General features: G+C 42.1%; 1 protein-coding gene across 1 annotated transcript in view; it reads left to right on the top strand.

The window, feature by feature from the left end:
* The first annotated feature begins 2,905 nt into the window (after nucleotides 1-2,905).
* BORCS5 (BLOC-1 related complex subunit 5) overlaps nucleotides 2,906-21,266 on the top strand; it is a 74,775-nt gene continuing 56,414 nt past the window's right edge. Inside the window, exons 1-2 of the mRNA XM_081082462.1 lie at nucleotides 2,906-3,315; nucleotides 4,818-4,961. Of these exons, the coding sequence (XP_080938588.1) occupies nucleotides 3,258-3,315; nucleotides 4,818-4,961 (202 nt within the window). The 5' untranslated portion in view covers nucleotides 2,906-3,257. The remainder of the gene's footprint in view (nucleotides 3,316-4,817; nucleotides 4,962-21,266) is intronic.

Here is a 21,266-nt window from a genome sequence, read left to right as displayed (position 1 = left end):
AGCTGGCTTAGGGGAAATTCTACAACTAGAAGGAAAGAGAAAAGCATACTCAGACTCAGAGGAGGCGCAGCACGGAAGTAAAATACTAAGGTGCGGAGGTGCGTGCAGAGCAGGCTGGCGGCTGAGGGCGCGGTTGTCTGTTTCAATCGGGAGGGAGTCTCAGGCTCTGGGCTCCAGTTCCAGGCGAGTCTCTGGGGACCCAGAATCAAACGGGAGAAGCGGGACTGTCTGGCATCAGTCAGAACTCAAGGGCAGCTTTCTCTCCCAGGTACTTGCAGCGGTTGCTGGGACTCTGAGAGGCAGAGCCTCTGGGGATGGGACTGAGAGCAGCATAACTGCTTGCTCTGCCTGCCCTGTTGATCCCCTGGGACCCGCCCTGACCAAGCCCTGCACAGAGGCATTTGCTGGATAGCCTCAGGCAAAAGCTGGATTAGCACCTCCCTAGAGGACAGAAGTTTTCCCACTGCAGATACAGCTGATTCTCACAGCCAGTTGGCCTGGAGATCAAATCCCCTCCAGTGTTACCTACAACAATCAAGGCTTAACTACAACAAGACTGCGCACAAAGACCACTAGGGGGTGCACCAAGAAAGCATAAAAAATGCGGAGACAAAGAAACAGGACAGAAATGGAGGAAGGCAAAATGCTGGATATAGAGCTCAAAACCACACTTTTAAGGTCTCTCAAGAACTGTCTGGAAGCCGCCAATAAATTTAGTAAGGCCCTCGAAAAGACTGGTGAGACCGCCGATATAGTGAGATCCTCAAGAAATCTAATGAGACCCTCGATGTTGTGATAAAGGACCAACTAGAAATTAAGCATACACTGACTGAGATAAAGAATATTACACAGACTCCCAACAGCAGACCAGAGGAGCGCAAGAATCAAGTCAAAGATTTGAAATGCGAAGAAGCAAAAAGCACCCAACCGGAAAAGCAAAATGAAAAAAGAATCCAAAAATACGAAGATAGTGTAAGGAGCCTCTGGGACAGCTTCAAGCGTACCAACATCAGAATTATAGGGGTGCCAGAAGATGAGAGAGAGCAAGATATTGAAAACCTATTTGAAGAAATAATGACAGAAAACTTCCCCTACCTGGTGAAAGAAATAGACTTACAAGTCCAGGAAGCGCAGAGAACCTCAAACAAAAGGAATCCAAAGAGGATCACACCAAGACACATCATAATTAAAATGCGAAGAGCAAAAGACAAAGAGAGAATCTAAAAAGCAGCAAGAGAAAGAAACTTAGTTACCTACAAGGGAATACCCATACGACTGTCAGCTGATTTCTCAACAGAAACTTTGCAGGCCAGAAGGGAGTGGCAAGAAATATTCAAAGTGATGAATGCCAAGAACCTACAACCAAGATTATTTAATCCAGCAAAGCTATCATTCAGAATTGAAGGTCAGATAAAGAGCTTCACAGATAAGGAAAAGCTAAAGGAGTTCATCACCACCAAACCAGTATTATATGAAATGCTGAAAGGTATCCTTTAAGAAGAGGAAGAAGAAGAAAAAGGTAAAGATACAAATTATGAACAACAAATATGCATCTATCAACAAGTGAATCTAAGAATTAAGTAAATAAATAATCTGATGAACAGAATGAACTGGTGATTATAATAGAATCAGGGACATAGAAAGGGAATGGACTGACTATTCTTGGGGGGGAAAGGGGTGTAGGGGATGCGGGAAGAGACTGGACAAAAATTGTGCACCTATGGATGAGGACAGTGGGGGGGTGGTGAGGGCGGAGGGTGGGGTGGGAACTGGGAGGAGGGGAGTTATGGGGGAAAAAAGAGTAACTAATGTAATAATCTGAACAATAAAGATTTAATTAAAAAAAAAAAAAAAGAGTAGGCCTTCCTTCCCCCGGCTGCCAGCTCCAGCTTCCCTCTGGCACCCGGGACCCAGGCTTCCCTTGCAGCCCTGGCTTCATGTGGAAGGACAGAAGGACGTTCGGTCTAATTAGTATATTACGCTTTTATTATTATAGATATATAAAATCTCAGGGCATTTGCTTGAAATTTCTTGAAGCAAACAATAGAAATCAATTGCAAAGTTCTGAGAATCCCAGAACGTCCCAACTCTGATGGCATTGCATTGCTAGGTCAAAGTCCTTGACCTGCCCAAACTGCAGTTTCCACTCTGCATTACCTGTACTCCTTCCTCGCCTTTGCTTCTTTCAGAATGGCAGCTTGCCGGTAATTGTCAAGGTCTCCTAGAAAGTGCCTAGACTGGAGCGGCATCCACTTTCCTTTGAAGATGCACACATACCATTTTGTCTCACTTCCAGCTCCTTCTTTCACCATGGTATTTTTGGGATGGTCGTCCACTGCCACACAACCAGCTTTCAGAGCTGAAACAGGAGCTTTCCAATAGTGGTTCTCAACCTTCTGGCCCTTTAAATACAGTTCCTCATGCTGTGACCCAACCATAAAATTATTTTCGTGGCTACTTCATAACTGTAATGTTGCTACTGTTACGAATCGTAATTTAAATATCTGATATGCAGGATGGTCTTAGGCGACCCCTGTGAAAGGGTCGTTTGACCGCCAAAGGGGTCGCAACCCACAGTTTGAGAACCGCTGATCCAGACAATTGTGGATTCAGACCCTGAGTCTACCTCTCCTTATCTGGAAAATAAAGTCTAATAAAATACACATCTATTTTATAACGTTCTAACGATAGGGATAAAGTGTCGTGTGAATGATGCTTAAAGGTGACGGGTCAGTATAATAGCAAAGAGCTTATCCTTTTGGGCGGGTCTGGTTTTCAGGGTGTCGGGCCCTTTAAGGGGGCGTCACCCTCGTTTCCTACGCGATCGTCCCGCCCGTCCTGCGGGGGGAGGTGGCGGCCCTCTAACCCGGAACTGACGGCCGCGCGCCGCCGGCGCCGCCAATCCGCGTCCCGGAAGGAGCGAGCCGGCGGCGCGTGAGCGAGTGAGTGAAAGCGGCGCCGCCCGCAGGTGGCAGGCGCGGCTGAAGCCGGCCGTTCCGCCTCTTCTTGGAATTCCTCCAGAGGAGGCGGCAGCGCTGCTCCTCCTTGCGCGTCCGTTCCCCAAACAGGGGCTCCCCACTCCCCACCGCCCGCGCCCCTACGCGGGCTGGGCGCTCCATCCGCACACAGCGCCCCGCTGCGGCGCCCCGACTGGATGTAGCATCCCCATCCCGCTCCCGTCCTGGCCCGTCGCCCCCGCAGCCCAGCCGGAGCGGTGACCGCCTCCCCGCTGTTCGCTGCCGGTTGCTGCCTGCACCATGGGCAGTGAGCAGAGCTCGGAGGCCGAGAGCCGACCCAACGATCTGAACTCCTCAGGTCGGTGCCCTAACTTCCACCTTCCTCCACGCAGCCGTGTCGGCCTGCGGAGGGCGCTGCCTCCCAGCCCAGTGGGGTCTGGGACCGGCGGGCACGAACGCACTGAAAGCCCTCCCTGTGCTTTTTTTTTTTTTTTTTTTAAGTCACCATCTGTCGTAGCCTTGACTCCCCTGATGAAGTGGGCGCCTGTGACAGCAGCTAAGCCAGCGTGGGCGCCCATCCCCATTATTTATTTTCGAAACAGCTGTCTCTCCCGGCCGCAGCCTATTGGAAAGATGACCTAGTTAATGATTGGCATTGGGACTCGGGTGAGATTTGGTTCTCGCAGTGGATGGATCGTAGACAGGACTTCTAAGAACAGGCTCCTTCTTAAAAACGGGTCTCAGAGCTTCCTTTTCAGAAGGGATGTGTGGCAGGTGTGCAGTCTTTTAACTCTTGGGTGCGTTAGGTAAATTACCAAGAGATTAAGAGATATTTCTTAGAGAGAGAGAGAGAGAGAGAAAAAAGGGATTCTGGAAGAGTGAACGCCATGCCATAGGAGACTGCAGCCTCTAGGTGGCAGGGCAGTTCTGTGGCATCCCTGGATCGACCCTGGAGACCCTGACTGTGATGATGAGCGTGCAGATCTGCCTTGTAGCGTGTAAAAGGTTTATTCTGGCCCCAGCCAGGAACATATTTGGGGAGAGGAGGATGTCTTGGACCAGTGAGTCCTTGATAGTTTGAATCACTTCCCTCCGAGTCGATTGCATTTTTCTAAGAGACCTGAAATTGACCTGCCTCGAGCGGTCCTCCAAGTTTCTGAATTTTGCCTCAATCTGGAAGGGACCTACTGATTATTTTTTACCTTCCTGGACTAATGCCTGTAACTTTAAGGGTGAGAGGGGGCTGGTGCCTCAGGAATACACCCATTATCTAGGGTTGAGTATCAGGGTTTGTCCCCATCCCCCCCTTATTAGGAACTGTTAAATATACTTGGTTTGCTGGGACGGGTGGCTAGACAGCTCTGCACCCGCAGTGCCACAAGGATGGGTCATGTATACCAACAACCTGTAGACCTCCAGTTCCTTTCCTAACCCTTTTTCTGCCGCTGTTGACTTTTGGCAAGTCACAGCCAAATTTTGTGCCCTTATTTCCTCATTGGTAAAATAGGGACAGACATCAAGAGCAAAGAAATAAAAATTAAAAACACAATTTGCCTATTCCTTTGTGTGCCAAATAATAAAATATTTTAAATTACAAAAACGGTTTCATATATATATATATATATATATATATATATATATATATGTATTCCTGTAATGTTTGAGTTTTTTAAAGCTATGATAGAAAATGGAGGTCCTCCATGATTCATTTCCCTTATGAGCCCCCATCGCAGGAAAAATCCAGTTGGCATTTTTTTGGGTATAAAAGTATTATTTTTAATAACTACAGTGAAACAGCTTTGGTGAGACAGAGGTGGCTAACGAACATGCAACTCCTGAGGGGTGTAATTTTATTTTCAGTGACTCCTTCTCCAGCTAAGCACAGAGCCAAGATGGATGATATTGTGGTTGTAGCTCAGGGCTCCCAGGCCTCACGGAACGTCAGCAACGATCCCGATGTCATCAAGTTGCAAGAGATTCCAACCTTCCAACCTCTTTTGAAAGGTAAGGGCTTGCCTTTTGACTTATCTGGACTTGCTGGAAAGGTTTGCATAGCCCCACCACTCTCCTCAGATATCTGTGTGCCTTATTCATCTCCTTTAGGTCTTCCCTTAAATGGCATCTTCTCTGCGAAGCCTTCCTTGACTGCCCTATTTAGAATTGCAGCCCTTCTCCACTTCTCCCTGCCTGTTTTTCTCTGTAGCACTTAATCATCATTGACCTACTGCATTGTTTATTTGGTTACGGTCTCTGTTTTTCTACTAGAATGTGTGATGGCATTGGCTCCAAGTGTTAAATCCTCAGCACTTGGAATAGAGCCTGGTATAAAGTAGGGCCTGAATAAATGAGTGAATGAATGAATGATGTTGGAGTTAGCCCTTACCTGTTATATTTCCATGAATGGTCTGGACTATGGGTTGAGTAGTTCAGATCCATAGAGGCAATCTCCATGACCACTGATACACTTTTAATTAATTCTGGCAACCGTATTGTACGAGAGGAGAGCGTATATATTGAGGAGGGAGAGTGTATACAAACCATCAGCTTTCTTGATTAGTGTATATTGAGGTAGTTACCTTTTACTATGCGTTTTATTGTTTATTTAATAACTTTATATTTCTGTTACTTTTAAATTAGTAAATATATTAATTTATTTTGTTATTTTCATATCTCCATTAAGTACTGGTAATGATTTTCTGTTAATGGATTGGGGTTTCTACTATAAGAATCTCTCTGTCTCCCTCTCCCCTAAAATATTAGGACGTAAAAATGAACATGAGGTACTGGTTTATTAACCTGGTACAATGTATAGTAATAGGAATAATCTTACATTTATATATTTTAAAAGCCCCTTTCCATACACATATCATTCCCTTAATTTTTACATCATTAAATATGTTTAAGTGATTTGTGCCAGATCAGATAGCTGCTGCTAGATTGAACTTGAACCTTCATCACTGATGTCAAATTCTATACTAGTTACACTATTCCACACTATACTTAAAAAACAAAAATATAAAAACAAATGTTGCTTTATAGATAGATGATCCATATATCAACTCATTCTTCCTAGCACTTCATCTGCTTTACTAATGAGGCAGTACAAGCTTTCATTCTGTTCCCCACAGTCCTTAGCAGGGGTGGGCAAACTTTTTGACTCGAGGGCCACAGTGGGTTCTTAAACTGGACCGGAGGGCCGGAACAAAAGCATGGATGGAGTGTTTGTGTGAACTAATATAAATTCAAAGTAAACATCATTACATAAAAGAGTACAGTCTTTTTTTTTTTTCAGTTTTATTCATTTCAAATGGGCCGGATCCGGCCCGCGGGCCGTAGTTGGCCCATGGCTGCCTTATAGTTAGACTTTGGTAAACTCTTCTGATTCTTACATAAAATGACACATTACATTCTCTTTTTAGTTTTCATAATTTTGAGGAATGATGTGATTCTCCAAAGAAGCCAACGTTAATGAAATTTTCATCTCCACATATCCTTGTACAATAATATTAAAAGATATTACCTTTATCTTTAGAAACTTAGAGGTGGGAACTGGTATTCTCCCAGCGGTCGCCAACTGGTGGTCCGTGGACCACTGGTGGTCCGTGAGGTCTGAAAGGTTGGCAACCGCTGGTTTCAGGAAACCTTTCTACTCTGTCCCTCTGGAAATGCATGCAGTACTTCTCGCAGTCAGAATTTACATGGCTGTTAGCTGCATCCTTTCTTCTAAAGTCTTCTAGTCCCTGGATGAGGCCTTATGTGATCAATTTTTGTCCCACTTTAGGGAAATACTAAAAACAAACAAGCAACAATAATTCCCCCAGAACTTTGAGATATACTGAATAATTTTCTGTGATTAATGTTTCTTTTTTTAAGTATTTGAAATAAGTCATATTTTATGATAATAAATTGATCAGTAAGTGAAACATCTAGGAAAAGGCTTGGTATTAAGCCTTAATAGTGGTTCTCAACCTTCTGGCCCTTTAAAACAGTTCCTCATGTTGTGATCCCCAACCATAAAATTATTTTCGTTGCTACTTCATAACTGTAATTTTGCTACTGTTATGAATCGTAATGTAAATATCTGATATGCAGGATGGTCCTAGGCGACCCTGTGAAAGGGTCGTTCTACCGCCAAAGGGGTTGTGACCCACAGGTTGAGAGCCTCTGTATTAAGGGAAGCTGACTTCAGATTTAAAAAAATCTCTGGGGATCCTGAAAGTGAATAGTTAATGAGGTGTAGTCAAAGCAGTGCAGCTGGACTTGGTTGCACTGATTACCGAGGTTTAATTGGGACTCGCTAGCTAGCTGTGTTGCTCTGGCTTTGTTTCCCGCCTCTGTGAACCTTGTGTGTTGAGAACATTGAGGACAGTTTCAGGAGAGAGGAAAGCTGGTGAGTAGCAGGTTGCAGTTGAGAGGTGATCTAGGATTTGGAAGGTAGAGAAGTCACTTGATAAGAGTGGCATGAAAGTAGAAATGGCAACATGTGACCATGGCCAGACTGCAGGAAACAAACAAACACATAAAAAAAAAACCAGTGAGCATTGAAGTTGATGCTCATGTTTCACTTGTGAAGTAAGTAGCAACATCCTGGACAGTGGAAAAGATAGGCAAAGAGGACAATTGGTGGAAATAATAAGTATAATTATAATAGTAGCTAATGCCCTCCCCCTCATGCCTCTGCATGATAGCTGTTATTCTTTTCATTTCGTGGATTAAAACATTGGTGCTCAGAGCTTAAATTCAGTGCCTGAAAGTCACATGGCTATACGTGATAGCCCATCTTGCGATGGCATCAGGACATCAAGTGTTTAAAAATTTTATACATAGGAAGAGACTCAGTTCCCAATTCTAGCAAAGCCCATTGTTCAAATGACTGGGCTGTAATAGGAAATAGAGTGATGGGTGTGAGGTTGTTTGGACTTCTAGGTGCAGCATTTGTCGAGGTGCCTCCTGCTTTGACATTGTTCTTTCTGGTAATTTAAAGCCCTGCGGGCTGTCTGCTGGGCAGCTGCAGGGGCCACTCATCACTGTAGTTTTTATACTCAAATCTCTTTTCCCCTCTTTCCTGCTTTCAGGATGAGGCTATTTCTCAAAGTAGTAAAAGGGCCGCACAGTGAGGGCTCTACCCCCAGGTTTGATTTCAGAAAGCTTTTATTCAAGTTAATGACAGTTTATTCTTCCAAAACAATATATTCAAGTATTACACAGAGTTCACTATTGTTCCATAATGTCATATGATGTAATGCTGATGCTGGTGGGTGATCTGCAGAGGCAGTGGCCAGGCGAGTTTGGGGCTATTTGTATGACTGAGGTAATGTTTGCATTTTTAATAAGCAAGCAGATTCTTTCTTTGGTCTTTAACCCTTTTGGATAATTATACCAGAATATAATGTATGTTCCATACAAATGCCAAATATCTGTTCCTCTTTTTTTTTTTTAAGTCAAAAGAGTTTCTGTTTGTCATAGCAGTGTCTGAGTGTACCAATTTATTTTGAAATGTAAAACATTTAGTAGAAGATTGAAATTAAAAAAATTAGAAAGTAGCAATAAATGGTAATGGCAGAACAGTCAAAATGTAGATCTGATGCAAAGTAGTTAGATTCCTAAAGATTAAACAAGCTCCATAGATTTCTTAAAATGTAACCACTCAGCTTTAACCGGTTTGACTCAGTGGATAGAGCGTCGGCCTGCGGACTGAAAGGTCCCAGGTTCGATTTCGGTCAAGGGCATGTACCTTGGTTGTGGGCACATCCCTAGTAGGAGGTGTGCAGGAGGCAGCTGATTGATGTTTCTCTTTCGCCGATGTTTCTAACTCTCTATCCCTCTCCCTTCCTCTCTGTAAAAAAAATCAATAAAATATATTTTAAAAAAAATTTAACCACTCATATTTTTTAATGATTCCCATTATTTATGTCATTTTATAAAAATGAAATATTCACAAGCTAAAGGCAATATTGATGTTTTATATATACATATGTTAAATAATTATTCTATTTACTCATGGTGATGAATATATGCATGCATACACATACGCATGCATAGGCACATTCTTTGCAATTGACCTATCATTTTTGTTGTTGACCCTGGATATAGCATATGATTGTCTTGCTGACTACGGAAGAGAAGAGACTGTCTTTGTTACCAACAAGGAAGGTCAAACATACAGTGTAGATGCTTCAGTGACACTAAACAGCTTTGTTGGGAATTTTGTGTTTGGTTGTGAAGACCATGATATATGTGAAGTAGATTTTGACAATTGAAAAGAGCTAGGGGCTTTTCTTGGGGGAGCAACAGCTCATGGAACAGCAGTGAAGGTTCTCAAATCACATGGAACGTTGAGAATTTTAGTGCTTGAGGTTGAAGCTGGGTTAGAATGACTCGATGGAAAAGGGCGATAAGGAGAACACGAGGGAGCTAGATTTTCAATGACCAGTTTCTTCACATCCTTTTCACCTCCTTGTCTATTAGCCAGACAAATAGTATGAAGGTAGAAAGTCTTTGCATTCATAAGACACCCGTGTTTCCCAGCAGTCAGATTTTATCTCTGCATTGGAAAATGGGGTGTCAAGAGAATGGATCTTAATCAGAGCAGTCTTTGAATGGCTTTAAGGTGACTCGGCCCAGGTGGATCCTAAGAGTATATTTTCCCCCAAAACACCATATTAGAACAGTTGATCACTTATTCCTGATTACCTTGTAATCAGTCTTGTATGTATGATAGCTCTTCAGTTAACCTTTTTAACAAGGCTGTTAACCAGTATAGTGAGCCTTACTCAGAAGACTGGGAAACACCAAGCGAAAGGCCCTTTAAACCGCTTGAGAAGGTGAAGACATTTTGCAAGAGTAGCCTCACTCTCTTCCTCACTCCAGTAAATCTCTGTGCCTGCATCCATTTTTGTTTCTTTGTATTAAATCTCAGAGAAGGTACCTATGCCTATCCCTGAAACTTAATGCTTCTTTATTTAACTTTTTCCTTCATTTGCTGGGACTTTGCTTCTGTACTTGTGTCTAGCATCTAGCTTAGTGAACTTTAAGTATTTTGAAATATAGACATCTAGATCAGCAATTTTCAACCGGTGTGCCGCAAAAAAATTTAAAACATGCAATACTTGACTATTTAGTCAGGGGTACTGACCTCTTTTCCCTTAGAAAAAAATGACAACAGCCAACACATCAATAGCTGTCTGGTGTGAATGAGTCAAAATTATACTTATTTTTTTGTCAGATCGACAATGTATTTTTTAGTGTGCTACAGAATTTTAGTAATTAGTTTGTGTGCCATGAGATGAAAAAGGTTGAAAATCACTGGCCTAGATGATTCTAAGTCTATAACATTAGCTTCAACTTCTTGTCCATTTCTTTAACGATGAACTAGTCAATACAGCCAACCATTGTTACTTTAATTTCTTCATGTCCTTCCCTGACTGGTGTGGCTCAGTTGGTCGGAGAACCTTACCTTACACCAAAAAGTGGTGGTTTGGACTCCCTGTCAGGCCACATACCCAGGTTATGCCCTGGGGAGCATGATTGATGTTTCTGTCTGTCTCAAATCAAAATTTTTTTATTTTATTTTTTTTTTTATTGCTAAAAGTATTACAAAGGGTATTACATATGTGTCCTTTTTTTTCCCCCCGCCCTTAACAATCCCCTGGCCGCCCCTACCCTCCAGTGTCTTATGTCCCTTGGTTATGCTTATATGCATGCATACAAGTCCTTTGGTTGATCTCTTACCCCCATCCCTCCTGCCCCCCAACCCTCCCCGGCCTTCCCGTTGCAGTTTGACAATTTGTTTGAGGCAGCTCTGCCTCTGTGTCTATTGTTCAAAAGTTTATAATGGTCTCTATTATCCATGAATGAGTGAGATCATGTGGTATTTTTCCTTCATTGACTGGCTTATTTCACTTAGCATAATGCTCTCCAGCTCCATCCATGCCGTTGCAAATGGTAAGAGTTCCTTCTTTTTTACAGCAGCATAGTATTCCATCGTGTAGATGTACCACAGTTTTCTAATCCATTCATCTACTGATGGGCACTTAGGCTGTTTCCAGATCTTAACTATGGTGAATTGTGCTGCTACGAACATAGGGGTGCATATATCCTTTCTGATTGGTGTTTCTGGTTTCTTGGGATATATTCCTAGAAGTGGGATCACAGGGTCAAATGGGAGTTCCATTTTTAGTTTTTTGAGGAAATTCCACACTGTCTTCCATAGTGGCTGCACCAGTCTGCATTCCCACCAGCAGTGCACAAGTGTTCCTTTTTCTCCACATCCTCTCCAGCACTTGTCGTTTGTTGATTTGTTGATGATAGCCAGTCTGACAGGTGTGAGATGGTAGGTACCTCATTGTTGTTTTGATTTGCATCTCTCGGATGATTAGTGACTTTGAGCCTGTTTTCATATGTCTCTTGGCTTTCTGAATGTCTTCTTTTGAAAGGTGCCTATTTAGGTCCTTTGCCCATTTTTTGATTGGATTGTTTATCTTCTTTTTGTTAAGTTGTATGAGTTCCCTATAAATTTTGGAGATTAGGCCCTTATCAGATATGACATTGGCAAATATGTTTTCCCACGCAGTGGGTTTTCTTGTTGTTTTGTTGAAGGTTTCTTTTGCTGTGCAGAAGCTTTTTATTTTGATGTAGTCCCATTTGTTCATTTTCTCTTTAGTTTCAAGTGTCCTAGGAGCTGTATCAGTGAAGAAATTGCTTTGGCATATGTCTGAGATTTTGTTGCCTTTGGATTCTTCTAGAACTTTTATGGTTTCCTGTCGTACATTTAAGTTCTTTATCCATTTTGAGTTTATTTTTGTGTATGGTGTAAGTTGGTGATCTAGTTTCATTTTCTTGCATATATCTGTCCAATTTTCCCAACACCATTTATTTATTTATTTATTTTTTAAAATTTTTTTATTTTTTTAAATATATTTTATTGATTTTTTTACAGAGAGGAAGGGAGAGAGATAGACAGTTAGAAACATCGATGAGAGAGAAACATCGATCAGCTGCCTCCTGCACATCTCCTACTGGGGATGTGCCCGCAACCCAGGTACATGCCCTTGACCGGAATCGAACCTGGGACCCTTCAGTCCGCAAGCCGACGCTCTGTCCACTGAGCCAAACCGGTTTCGGCCCAACACCATTTATTGAAGAGACTATCTTGACTCCATTGTATGTTGTTGCCTCCTTTGTCAAATATTAATTGAGCATATTGGTTCGGGCCGATTTCTGGGCTCTCTATTCTATTCCATTGATCTATATGCCTGTTCTTGTGCCAGTACCTGGCAGTTTTGAGAACAGTGGCTTTGTAATACATCTTGATATCTGATATTGAGATCCCACCTACTTTGTTCTTCATCAGGGTTGCTGCAGCTATTCGGGGTCTTTTTTTATTCCAGATTAATTTTTGGAGAGTTCGTTCTAGATCTGTGAAGTATGCCATTGGTATTTTAATGGGAAGTGCGTTGAATTTATAGGTTGCTTTGGGTAGTATGGACATTTTAATGATGTTGATTCTACCAATCCATGAACACGGTATGTTCTTCCATCTGTTTATGTCTTCCTCTATCTCTTTTTTCAACGTCCTGTAGTTTTCTTAGTAGAGGTCTTTTACCTCTTTAGTTAAGTTTATTCCTAGGTAGCTTAATTTTTTTGGTGCGATGGTAAATGGGATTGTTTTTATAATCTCTCTTTCTGAAAGTTCACTATTGGTGTATAGAAATGCCTCAGATTTCTTGGGGTTAATTTTGTATCCTGCTACATTGCCAAATTCATGTATTAAGTCTAGTAGCTTTTTGATGGAGTCTGTAGGGTTTTGTATATATAATATCATGTCGTCTGCAAATAAGGATAGTTTTACTTCCTCTTTTCCAATTTGGATGCCTTTTCAAATCAAAAATTTATAAATTATATTTAAAAAGTAAGCATACCCCACCTTCCATTTGTGTGTTCATTTATTTAACAAAAATTTATAGAACCTTATTTTTATTAGGTGAATAAGACACATTCAGGTACAGTTGAAAAGAATGTGTTCTACAGTTGTAGGGTGTAGTGTTGTAAGTCAAAGCGTGGTTGATGGCATTGTTTAAATCTTCCATTTTTTTTATTCTCTCACTAAAAGAGAGGTATTAAAATCTCAAGCTACGGTTGTGAATTTGTTTATTCCTTTCATTCTTTCTGTGCATTGGAAGTTTATTATTCAGCACAAAGCCATTAGTGATTATTATATTGGCCCTTTTATCATTATGAAATGCCCTTCTATCTATGGTCTTACCCCCTATCTTGAAGTGCATTTTGTCTTATATTAATGTAGTCATTCCAGCTTTTTTACACTTGTTTGCTAGTATATCTTTTTCCATTCTTTTGTTTATTTTTAAGTCTATTTTTGTCTTTATATTTACAGCATATCTCATGTAGACCGTATATAATTGGATTTTGCTTTTGTATCTAGTCTGACAGTCTGCCATTTATTTGTTTGTTTGTTTTTATATTTTTACTAGGGGCCCAGTGCACAAATTTGTGCACCTTGAAAGGAACTGTGGGCTGCGAAGCTGCGGTGGGCACAGGGGCGGGTCTCAGCCCATCCTCTGCTCCACCGCCCAGCCCTTCCGCCATGGCCCCAACCCCCTGTCTGCCAGCAGCCTCTCTCCTGCTGCCACTCCCACGCACTGACAGCGCCGGACCTGCTTGCACCCGCTGACGGCACGGAGCTATTGGGGCTGGCGCCAGCAGCAGGTGCGAGCGGTGGCTGCTGCCCTGATCGCCCCTCAGGAACAGGGGAAGGTGGAGAAGCCTTCAGGGGCGATCAGGGCCGGCAGCAGCTATTGGCATCTACTGATGGTGCCTAGCGATCGGGACTGGCACCAGATGCTAGCAGTGGGTGCGAGTGGTGGCTCCAGCGCCTGCTGCGGGTGTGAGTGGGGCCAGTGCTGGCAGTGGTTGCGAGCGGCGGCTCCAGCGCCGTCAGCAGGTGTGAGCGGTAGCTGCTGGCCCCAGTCGCCCCTCAGGAGCAGTGGGAGGTGGAGAAGCCCTGAGGGGCGATAGGGGCCAGTAGCCGCTGCTCGCACCCGCTGACAGCACCAAGTGATGGGGGCCGGCACTGGGCGCCAGCAGCAGGTGTAAGCGGTGGCTCCGGTGCCAGTAGTGGGTATAAGCGCTGGACCGCAGCATGTGGGAGCAAAGAATTTTCAGTAACCACCAGAGGCTCACCCTGTTGATAGTAGCTGGTATCCTGCCTTGGTCTGGCACCCCCGCTCACCTGCTTCACCATCCCACCGCAGCTGACACCCACCATGTTCCATGCTCTGCCACCTGCTGCCAATGCCCACCATATTCTGCACTCACCCCTGGTGGTCAGTGCATGTAATAGTGACCGGTTCCGTTCTGCCATTTGATCTATTTGCATATTAGGGTTTTATATATATAGATTGATTTCAGAGAGGAAGAGAGAGAGAGAGAGAGAGAGAGAGAGAGAGAGAGAGAGAGAGACAGACATCAGTGATGAGAGAGAATCATTGATTGGCTGCCTCCCACGCAGCCCCAACCGGGGATGGAGCCAGCAACCTGGGCATGTGCCCTTGATTGAACCCGGGACCCTTCAGTCTGCAGGCTGACGCTTTATCCACTGAGCCAAACCAGCAAGGGCAGGCTGCCTTTTAATTGGTATATAAATTGATATGGTTGAATATAGATCTACCCTTTTGCTCTTCATTTTCTATTTATGCTGCCTGCTTTTAGTTTCTCTCATGCTCCTTTCCTGACTTGTTTTGGATCAGTTGAATATTTTTTAGTATTTCATTTTAATTCTTCTATTAGCTTTCTTAGTTGGTTTTAAAAAATCATATATCTTTTAAATTAAGAGAAAAACATTGCATATTGAATGTTATGTTTACCTACATATTTACCATTTCTGGAAATCTTAATCCCTTTTTGTAGAGTCACGTTTTCATTTGATGTCACTTATTTTTAATCTGAAGAACTTCTTATAGCATTTTGTGCAAGTGCAGGTCAGCTGGAAACAAATTATTTTTATTTATCCAAAAATATCAGTTTTTGGCCATTTTCATTATAAAGTTTTTTGCTCCAAATTTAACTAGTCAGAGCACCATCAGTCTAGCTTCCTATGTTCATTTAACATTTCTCATTATTCTTCAAACATGTTTCTATATTCTGGGACAATATAATATCCCAGGCTTACCTTGTTCTTCCCTGGCCCCAGCCCCAGCCCCAGAATCTCCAGGAACCCCGGTCCTTTCAGTAGAGAGCCGGGCCTTCTCATGGCATTTAGCAAGGATATATAAAATATACACACAGACACATACATGCACACACCTTTGCACCTATGTTTATTTCTATATTTACCTATCCATATTGAAAATTATGAGTTCCCACTAAGTGTCCCATGTTCTTTGATCAATAAGTTTATAGTTTTTATTAAATAGTTTGGCCATTATTTCTTCCAATATTTTTCTGTCCTCACGCCTCTCTTTTTGTGGGACTTCAATTTCTGTTAGACCATTGGTATTTTCTCACAGAGGACTCACCTTTCAGTTAAAAAGAAAACTTTTTTCTTTCTGTCCTTACTTTGGATAATTTCTACTGCTGTGTTTCCAGGTACAATGGTCTTTATTTCTGTTATGTCTGTACTGCTCTTAATCCCATCCAATCTATTTTTAATTTCAGACAGTTGTGTTTTTCAGCTTTAGATGTCCCTTCCCCACCTTTAAAAAAGGCTTTCATTTCTCTGCTTATCATCCTTATGTTTTCCTCTTTGTAAGCAATAACATTTCCTGAATGAGCTAGCTGGTTAATCCTGGAATATGACAATAAAAATAGATGTATGTACTTCCTTTTATGGCTCTGGTTTGTCAGTAGTTTCTGCTAAGTGACAGCCTAGAAACATTCTAAGGCTGAGTAGTATAAAATTCTGTTAGTCATCTTCAGTTTTTCTACCTTTCCAAAACCACATATAAAAATTCTATTTTTAAACACATTAGCATTTGAGACCGAAATGTTTAGGAAATCTGAGTTTTAAAGGTATTCCTAACATTTTTAAAAAATTCCATCCCCCTACACCCAAATTTTAACTGGCTATTGATCAGATTAATTTGATGCTAATTGTATAGTATTCGGAACTGGGCACAAGTCAAAGTCACATGCTCTTTTTAGAACCATGATGTTTCATGTATTCATTTAACCATATTCATTGAATGCTTGCTGTTTGTTAGATATTGTTAGGCTTAGCGATACAAACACAAAAACCATTATTCCTTCTCTTGAGGGAGCTCACAGTCTAGTGAGAGAAACTATGTATCTTGTTAACAGATAAATTGTGGTTCAACATGATAATGCCTATAAATAAAGTGTAACCTTTGGAGAACTTAAAGGAAGGAACAGCCTATTCTGAGAGACTCGGCAGAACAACTTAGAAGAATTTATGTTGGTGGTCTTTTTAAAAAATATGAGAGAATCATGCCTCCCTCATGCTCCCACCAGGAACCGAGCCTGCAACTTGGGCATGTGCCGTGACCAGGAATCAAACCGTGACCTCCTGGTTCATGGGTTGACGGTCAACCACTGAGCCACACCTGCTGGGCTATATTCATGATCTTGATAGTAATTATTTTCAAAACTTTATCATGCATAAGAAACCATCTGAAGAAACTTTTTAAAAATTCTGGTTATAGATCCCAACTCAGAGAGAGAGCCTGATTCAGTAGGTTCAGGTTTAAGGCAACTATATATTAAACTAGCATTCTAGGTGATTCTGAAGTGGGTCCATGGATCACACTTTGGAAAACATTGAGCTAGAACATGAATCTCTTACTTGAGATCACAGAGCTGTTAGATCATTTAACTAAATGATTTTAGATATTTTAAAAAGTGGTTATCAAAAGAGTATTTTCAATATGTTATTGGGTTTTTACTATTTTTGGGTAAACTCCAGTATTAAAACCGATTCATATTGATGCCTGTATGTTAAATTTTGGATTCATTGAGAATTCATTATTGAGAAAGAATTTTTTAGAAGTCGCGGGTTTTCATAATGAGTGGATAAAAAAAGCTGTGTTACATTTATACAGCGGAATGCTACTCTGCCATAAAAAGGAGGAAAATTTTACCCTTTGCAACAGCATGGATGGACCTGGATAACATTATGCTAAGTAAAATAAGCCAGTCAGAGAAAGACAACCACCATATGATTTCATTCATATGTGGAATTTAATGAACAAACTGAACTGCCAAGCAAAATAGAGACAGACTCATAGATAGAGAGCAGGCTGTCAGCTTTGGGAGGTGGGGAGGTGTTGGGGAGGGAAGGAGGGATTGAGCAAAAAAGAAAAAATAAGAGAGGGAACTCATGTACATGGATAACAGTATGGTGATTGCAGGGGTGAAGGGAGAGGGGTGCGGGGAGGTGATAAAGGGGATAAATGGTGATTGAAAAAATAAAATTAACAAAATGTTTCTATCAAAATTCAGTTTCACAGAAAGCTAATGAAATGCAAAGTGACATTGTAAAGAACGAGTTTTGATATATAATTATTTGCCTCATAAGAGCTGATTAAAATCATTGACAAAAATTTGTAAGCATTTATTAATATATACTAGGGGCCCGGTGCACGAAATTCATGCACTGGGTGTGTGTGTGTGGGGAGAGTGTCCCTCAGCCCAGCCTGCCCCCTCTCACATACTGGGAGCCCTCAGGCGTTGACCCCCACCACCCTCCGATCGCCTGATCGGCCCCTTGCCCAGGCCTGACGCCTCCGCCAGAGGTGTCAGGCTTGGACAGGGGACCCCCATCTCCCCCCAATCACTGGCTCTGGCCCCCGCCCAGGCCTGAGCCCTCTGGCCCAGGAATCATGCCCGGGCAGGGGACTCCCATCTCCCTCTGATCGCTTGCTCCACCCCCTGCCCAAGCCTGACGCCTCTGACCCAGGCTTCAGGCCTGGGCAAGGGGACCATCATATCCCCCCAATCCCCGGCTCCGCCCCCCACCCAGGCCTGATGCCTCGGCCAGAGGAGTTGACCCTCATCACCCTCCGATCACCAATCACCGGATCGGCCCCTTGACCAGGCCTGAGGCCTCCGGCAGAGGTGTCAGGCCTGGGCAGGGGACCCCCAGCTCCCCGCGGTTGCAGGCTCCGCCCCTGCCCAGGCCTAACGCCTCTGGCCTAGGCGTCTGGCCCAGGCAGCGGGGACCTGCAGTGGCAGCTGGGGGCGCCGCGATTGTGGGCTTTGCTTTAGGCCCAGGCAAGGGACCCCTAGCTCCCGGGACTGCCAGCTTCGACTGTGTCCAGCTCCCATCACTGGCTCCACCCCTACTTCCTGCTGTCACTGGCCAGGGCAGCAAAGGCGCCTGATTCTCCGATCATGGCTGGGGGGCAGGGCCGCCTTTGCCCTGCCCCCCAGCTCTTAGCTCCCCCCTGGGTTTCAGATCACTGTCAGTGGCAGGGGGCTTCTTCCTGCTTTCCCTTTCTCCTCCCTGCATTGTGCCTACATATGCAAATTAGCCGCCATCTTGTTGGCAGTTAACTGCCAATCTTAGTTGGCAGTTAATTTGCATATAGCCCTGATTAGCCAATGAAAAAGGTATCGCCGTACGCCAGTTACCATTTTTCTCTTTTATTAGTGTAGATATCAGTAAGCAAATCACGTAAACAACAATGCAGTTTTGAATTGCAAGATTGTTGGAGCAGGCATATCACCGGTGGGGATAGCTTTGTTCTTCATTTGGTCTTTCTAAGTGAGAGCTTTTCTCTAACTTATAATTAAAATATTAGTATCTGTTATTTCAGTAAATCTTATGTTATATCAAGATTAATATGTACCAGCTACAAGGAAACAAATGATAAATCCTACTGAGAGGAGTTAACAGTTATATAGGCCAAAGAGAGATTGAAACATTATTTAATGCTAATAAATATCATAGTTTGTTCATAGTTTGCCTTTTTTCCCTATAAGATGGCCTCCCTTTAATGTAGTTTAATTTACAGCAGGGCTATTTTTACCACTTTTGCCACTAGATGTCACTAGACTAAAACAATTATTAAACTAGTTACAATTGCTACAACCTGAGGCAATATTTGCAAAAGCCTTTGGCTAATTAAGTTTACTCTGTACATCTGGATTTCTCATAAAACCAGGTCACAGCTTCAAGCACAACCTAGTTGAAAAATATAAATGTTCTGTAACACAGCAGTAATCTATAATTAGTTATTTTAGTGTTTATCAGGATAGACAAGGAAAAAATTATTGCCACAGGAAGCTTTCAGTGACCTTAATTTTTGAAGAGAAAACTATTTTCAGGCTATCTCTGCACTCAGAAAAATATTTATTATACCAAACATTTCTCAAGCGTTTGGATTGTATCTTAAGCATCTTTAATTTCTCAGAGCCTAGCATGAAGTTTGGCACTTGGTAGGTGTTCGGAATGTGTTATTAAGCATTATAATAGTATACTAGATGTCATGGGGGAAAAAGATAGGCCATGATAGTTTCATTTGGGAGACAAAAATCTACAAAAGCATATGCCCACAGGTCAGGGTAGTATCTATGTACCAAATGAGTACTGCAGTCATTAAATTCTGTGGTATTTCAGGGGATCATTAGCTCTTGGGAGTAAGGGGAAGGGATTAAAGTTGTCCTCAAGAAAGAGTATTTAGAGATGAAAAGGGAGGGCAGGTACAAGTGAACAAAGTAATGAGCCAGGGTTGAAGGGTAGGAAATTTTGAACAATAAATATTCAGAAAAGGAAGAAGTCAAGGGCCAGGAATTTAAGGCTTATACTTAGACTTAATATTTTTTTAGATGGGAGGAGACATTACAGAATATTGGGAAGTAGAACTTATAAGGACCCTGGAGTCCATTTTAACACCTCTTTCTATACATATTGTTGCTAATACGCTAATAGATAAATTTCCCCAATGTCCTGGCTTTTAAGGTCACTTGAACATTGACTCTTCAAACAGTTATTTAGTACTACCCACCCCCTTTTCAGGATGTGCACAGTAATCTAATGAAGCTTCCCAGGGCTTTGCTATCAACACATACCTTGCATTTCAACTTAAAAAATGATTTTTTTTAACATAAATTTGCTTGCCTTATATGTTTCTTCATCTTTACTTAGATTTCCCTGTGGGCCTAAACAATAGTGGAGGGACATCTCATGTTTGTATAGGTCTTGGGTATAATTAGGTTCTAAAATCAGTGCGTGAATTTTATATACACTTAACCTTGGAAATAAAATTAAAAAGCTCAATAAAGCCTACTCTAAAAAAAGATGTACACTCCTGTACTTTAAATGTTTAGAATAAAAAAAAAATGTCTGTATGCAGGACATTCAGACCATTTTGACCTATCATAAACAAAGGAGTAGTTTATGTTTTGTTTTGTTTTTCCTTGTGATGCCTTTGGTAATCATGAATTCATAAAATCAGTTGGGAAGTATTTCCTCTTCTGTTTTCTGAAAGAGTTTGTGAAGAATTGGTATTTATCCCTTCTTTAAATCTATACTAATAAAAGGGTAATATGCTAATTAGACTGAACGTCTTCCGGACATCCTTCCAGATGTCCTTCTGGACAAAGCTATGGTGGTGGGGGCCAAGGCAGAAGCAGTTAGGGGTGATCAGGCAGGCAGGCAGGTGAGTGGTTAGGAGCCAGCAGTCCTGGATTGTGAGAGGGATGTTCAACTGCTGGTTTAGGCCTGATAAACAATGATCGGGCCTAACCCAGCAGTCGGACATCTCCCAAGGGGTCCAGGATTGGAGAAGGTGCAGGCCGGACTGAGGGGGCCCCCCTGCCCCCCCAGGGCACGAATTTCATGCACCAGGCCTCTAGTATTTGATAAAATTCACAGTAAAGCCAAAGAGATTTTTACTTGGTATAGGTCTATTCAGATTTTCTGTTTTCTTGAGTCAGTTTGGTAATTTTTTTCTAGTAAGTTATTACATTTGCTGGTAAAAAGTTTTTCATAATATTCCCTTTTAATCCTCAAAATTTTGTAAGGTCAGTAATGATGTCTCTCTTCTATTCCTGGTTTTGATCATTTGCATCTTTTTTCATTTTTTTCTTGGTCAATCTGGTTACAGATTTGTCAGTTTTGTTGATCTGTTCAATGAACCAACTTCTATTTCCTATAGAAGTTTTAGGCTTGGTAATGTTTTGTAATTTTAAAAATAGGGCAAGAAGTACAAAAGTTTTCATATACTCTTTCCCCTCTAGTTTTTTCTATTATTAATATTCTTGTATTAATATAATACACTTGCAGAAACCGGTTTGGCTTAGTGGATAGAGCGTCGGCTTGCGGACTGAAAGGTC

The sequence above is a fragment of the Myotis nattereri genome, assembly GCF_964212035.1.
Source record: "Myotis nattereri genome assembly, chromosome: 2".
Taxonomy (NCBI): Eukaryota; Metazoa; Chordata; class Mammalia; order Chiroptera; family Vespertilionidae; genus Myotis; species Myotis nattereri.
The sequence above is the reverse complement of the archived record's forward strand: the minus strand, read 5'-3'. Positions and strand labels throughout refer to the sequence as shown.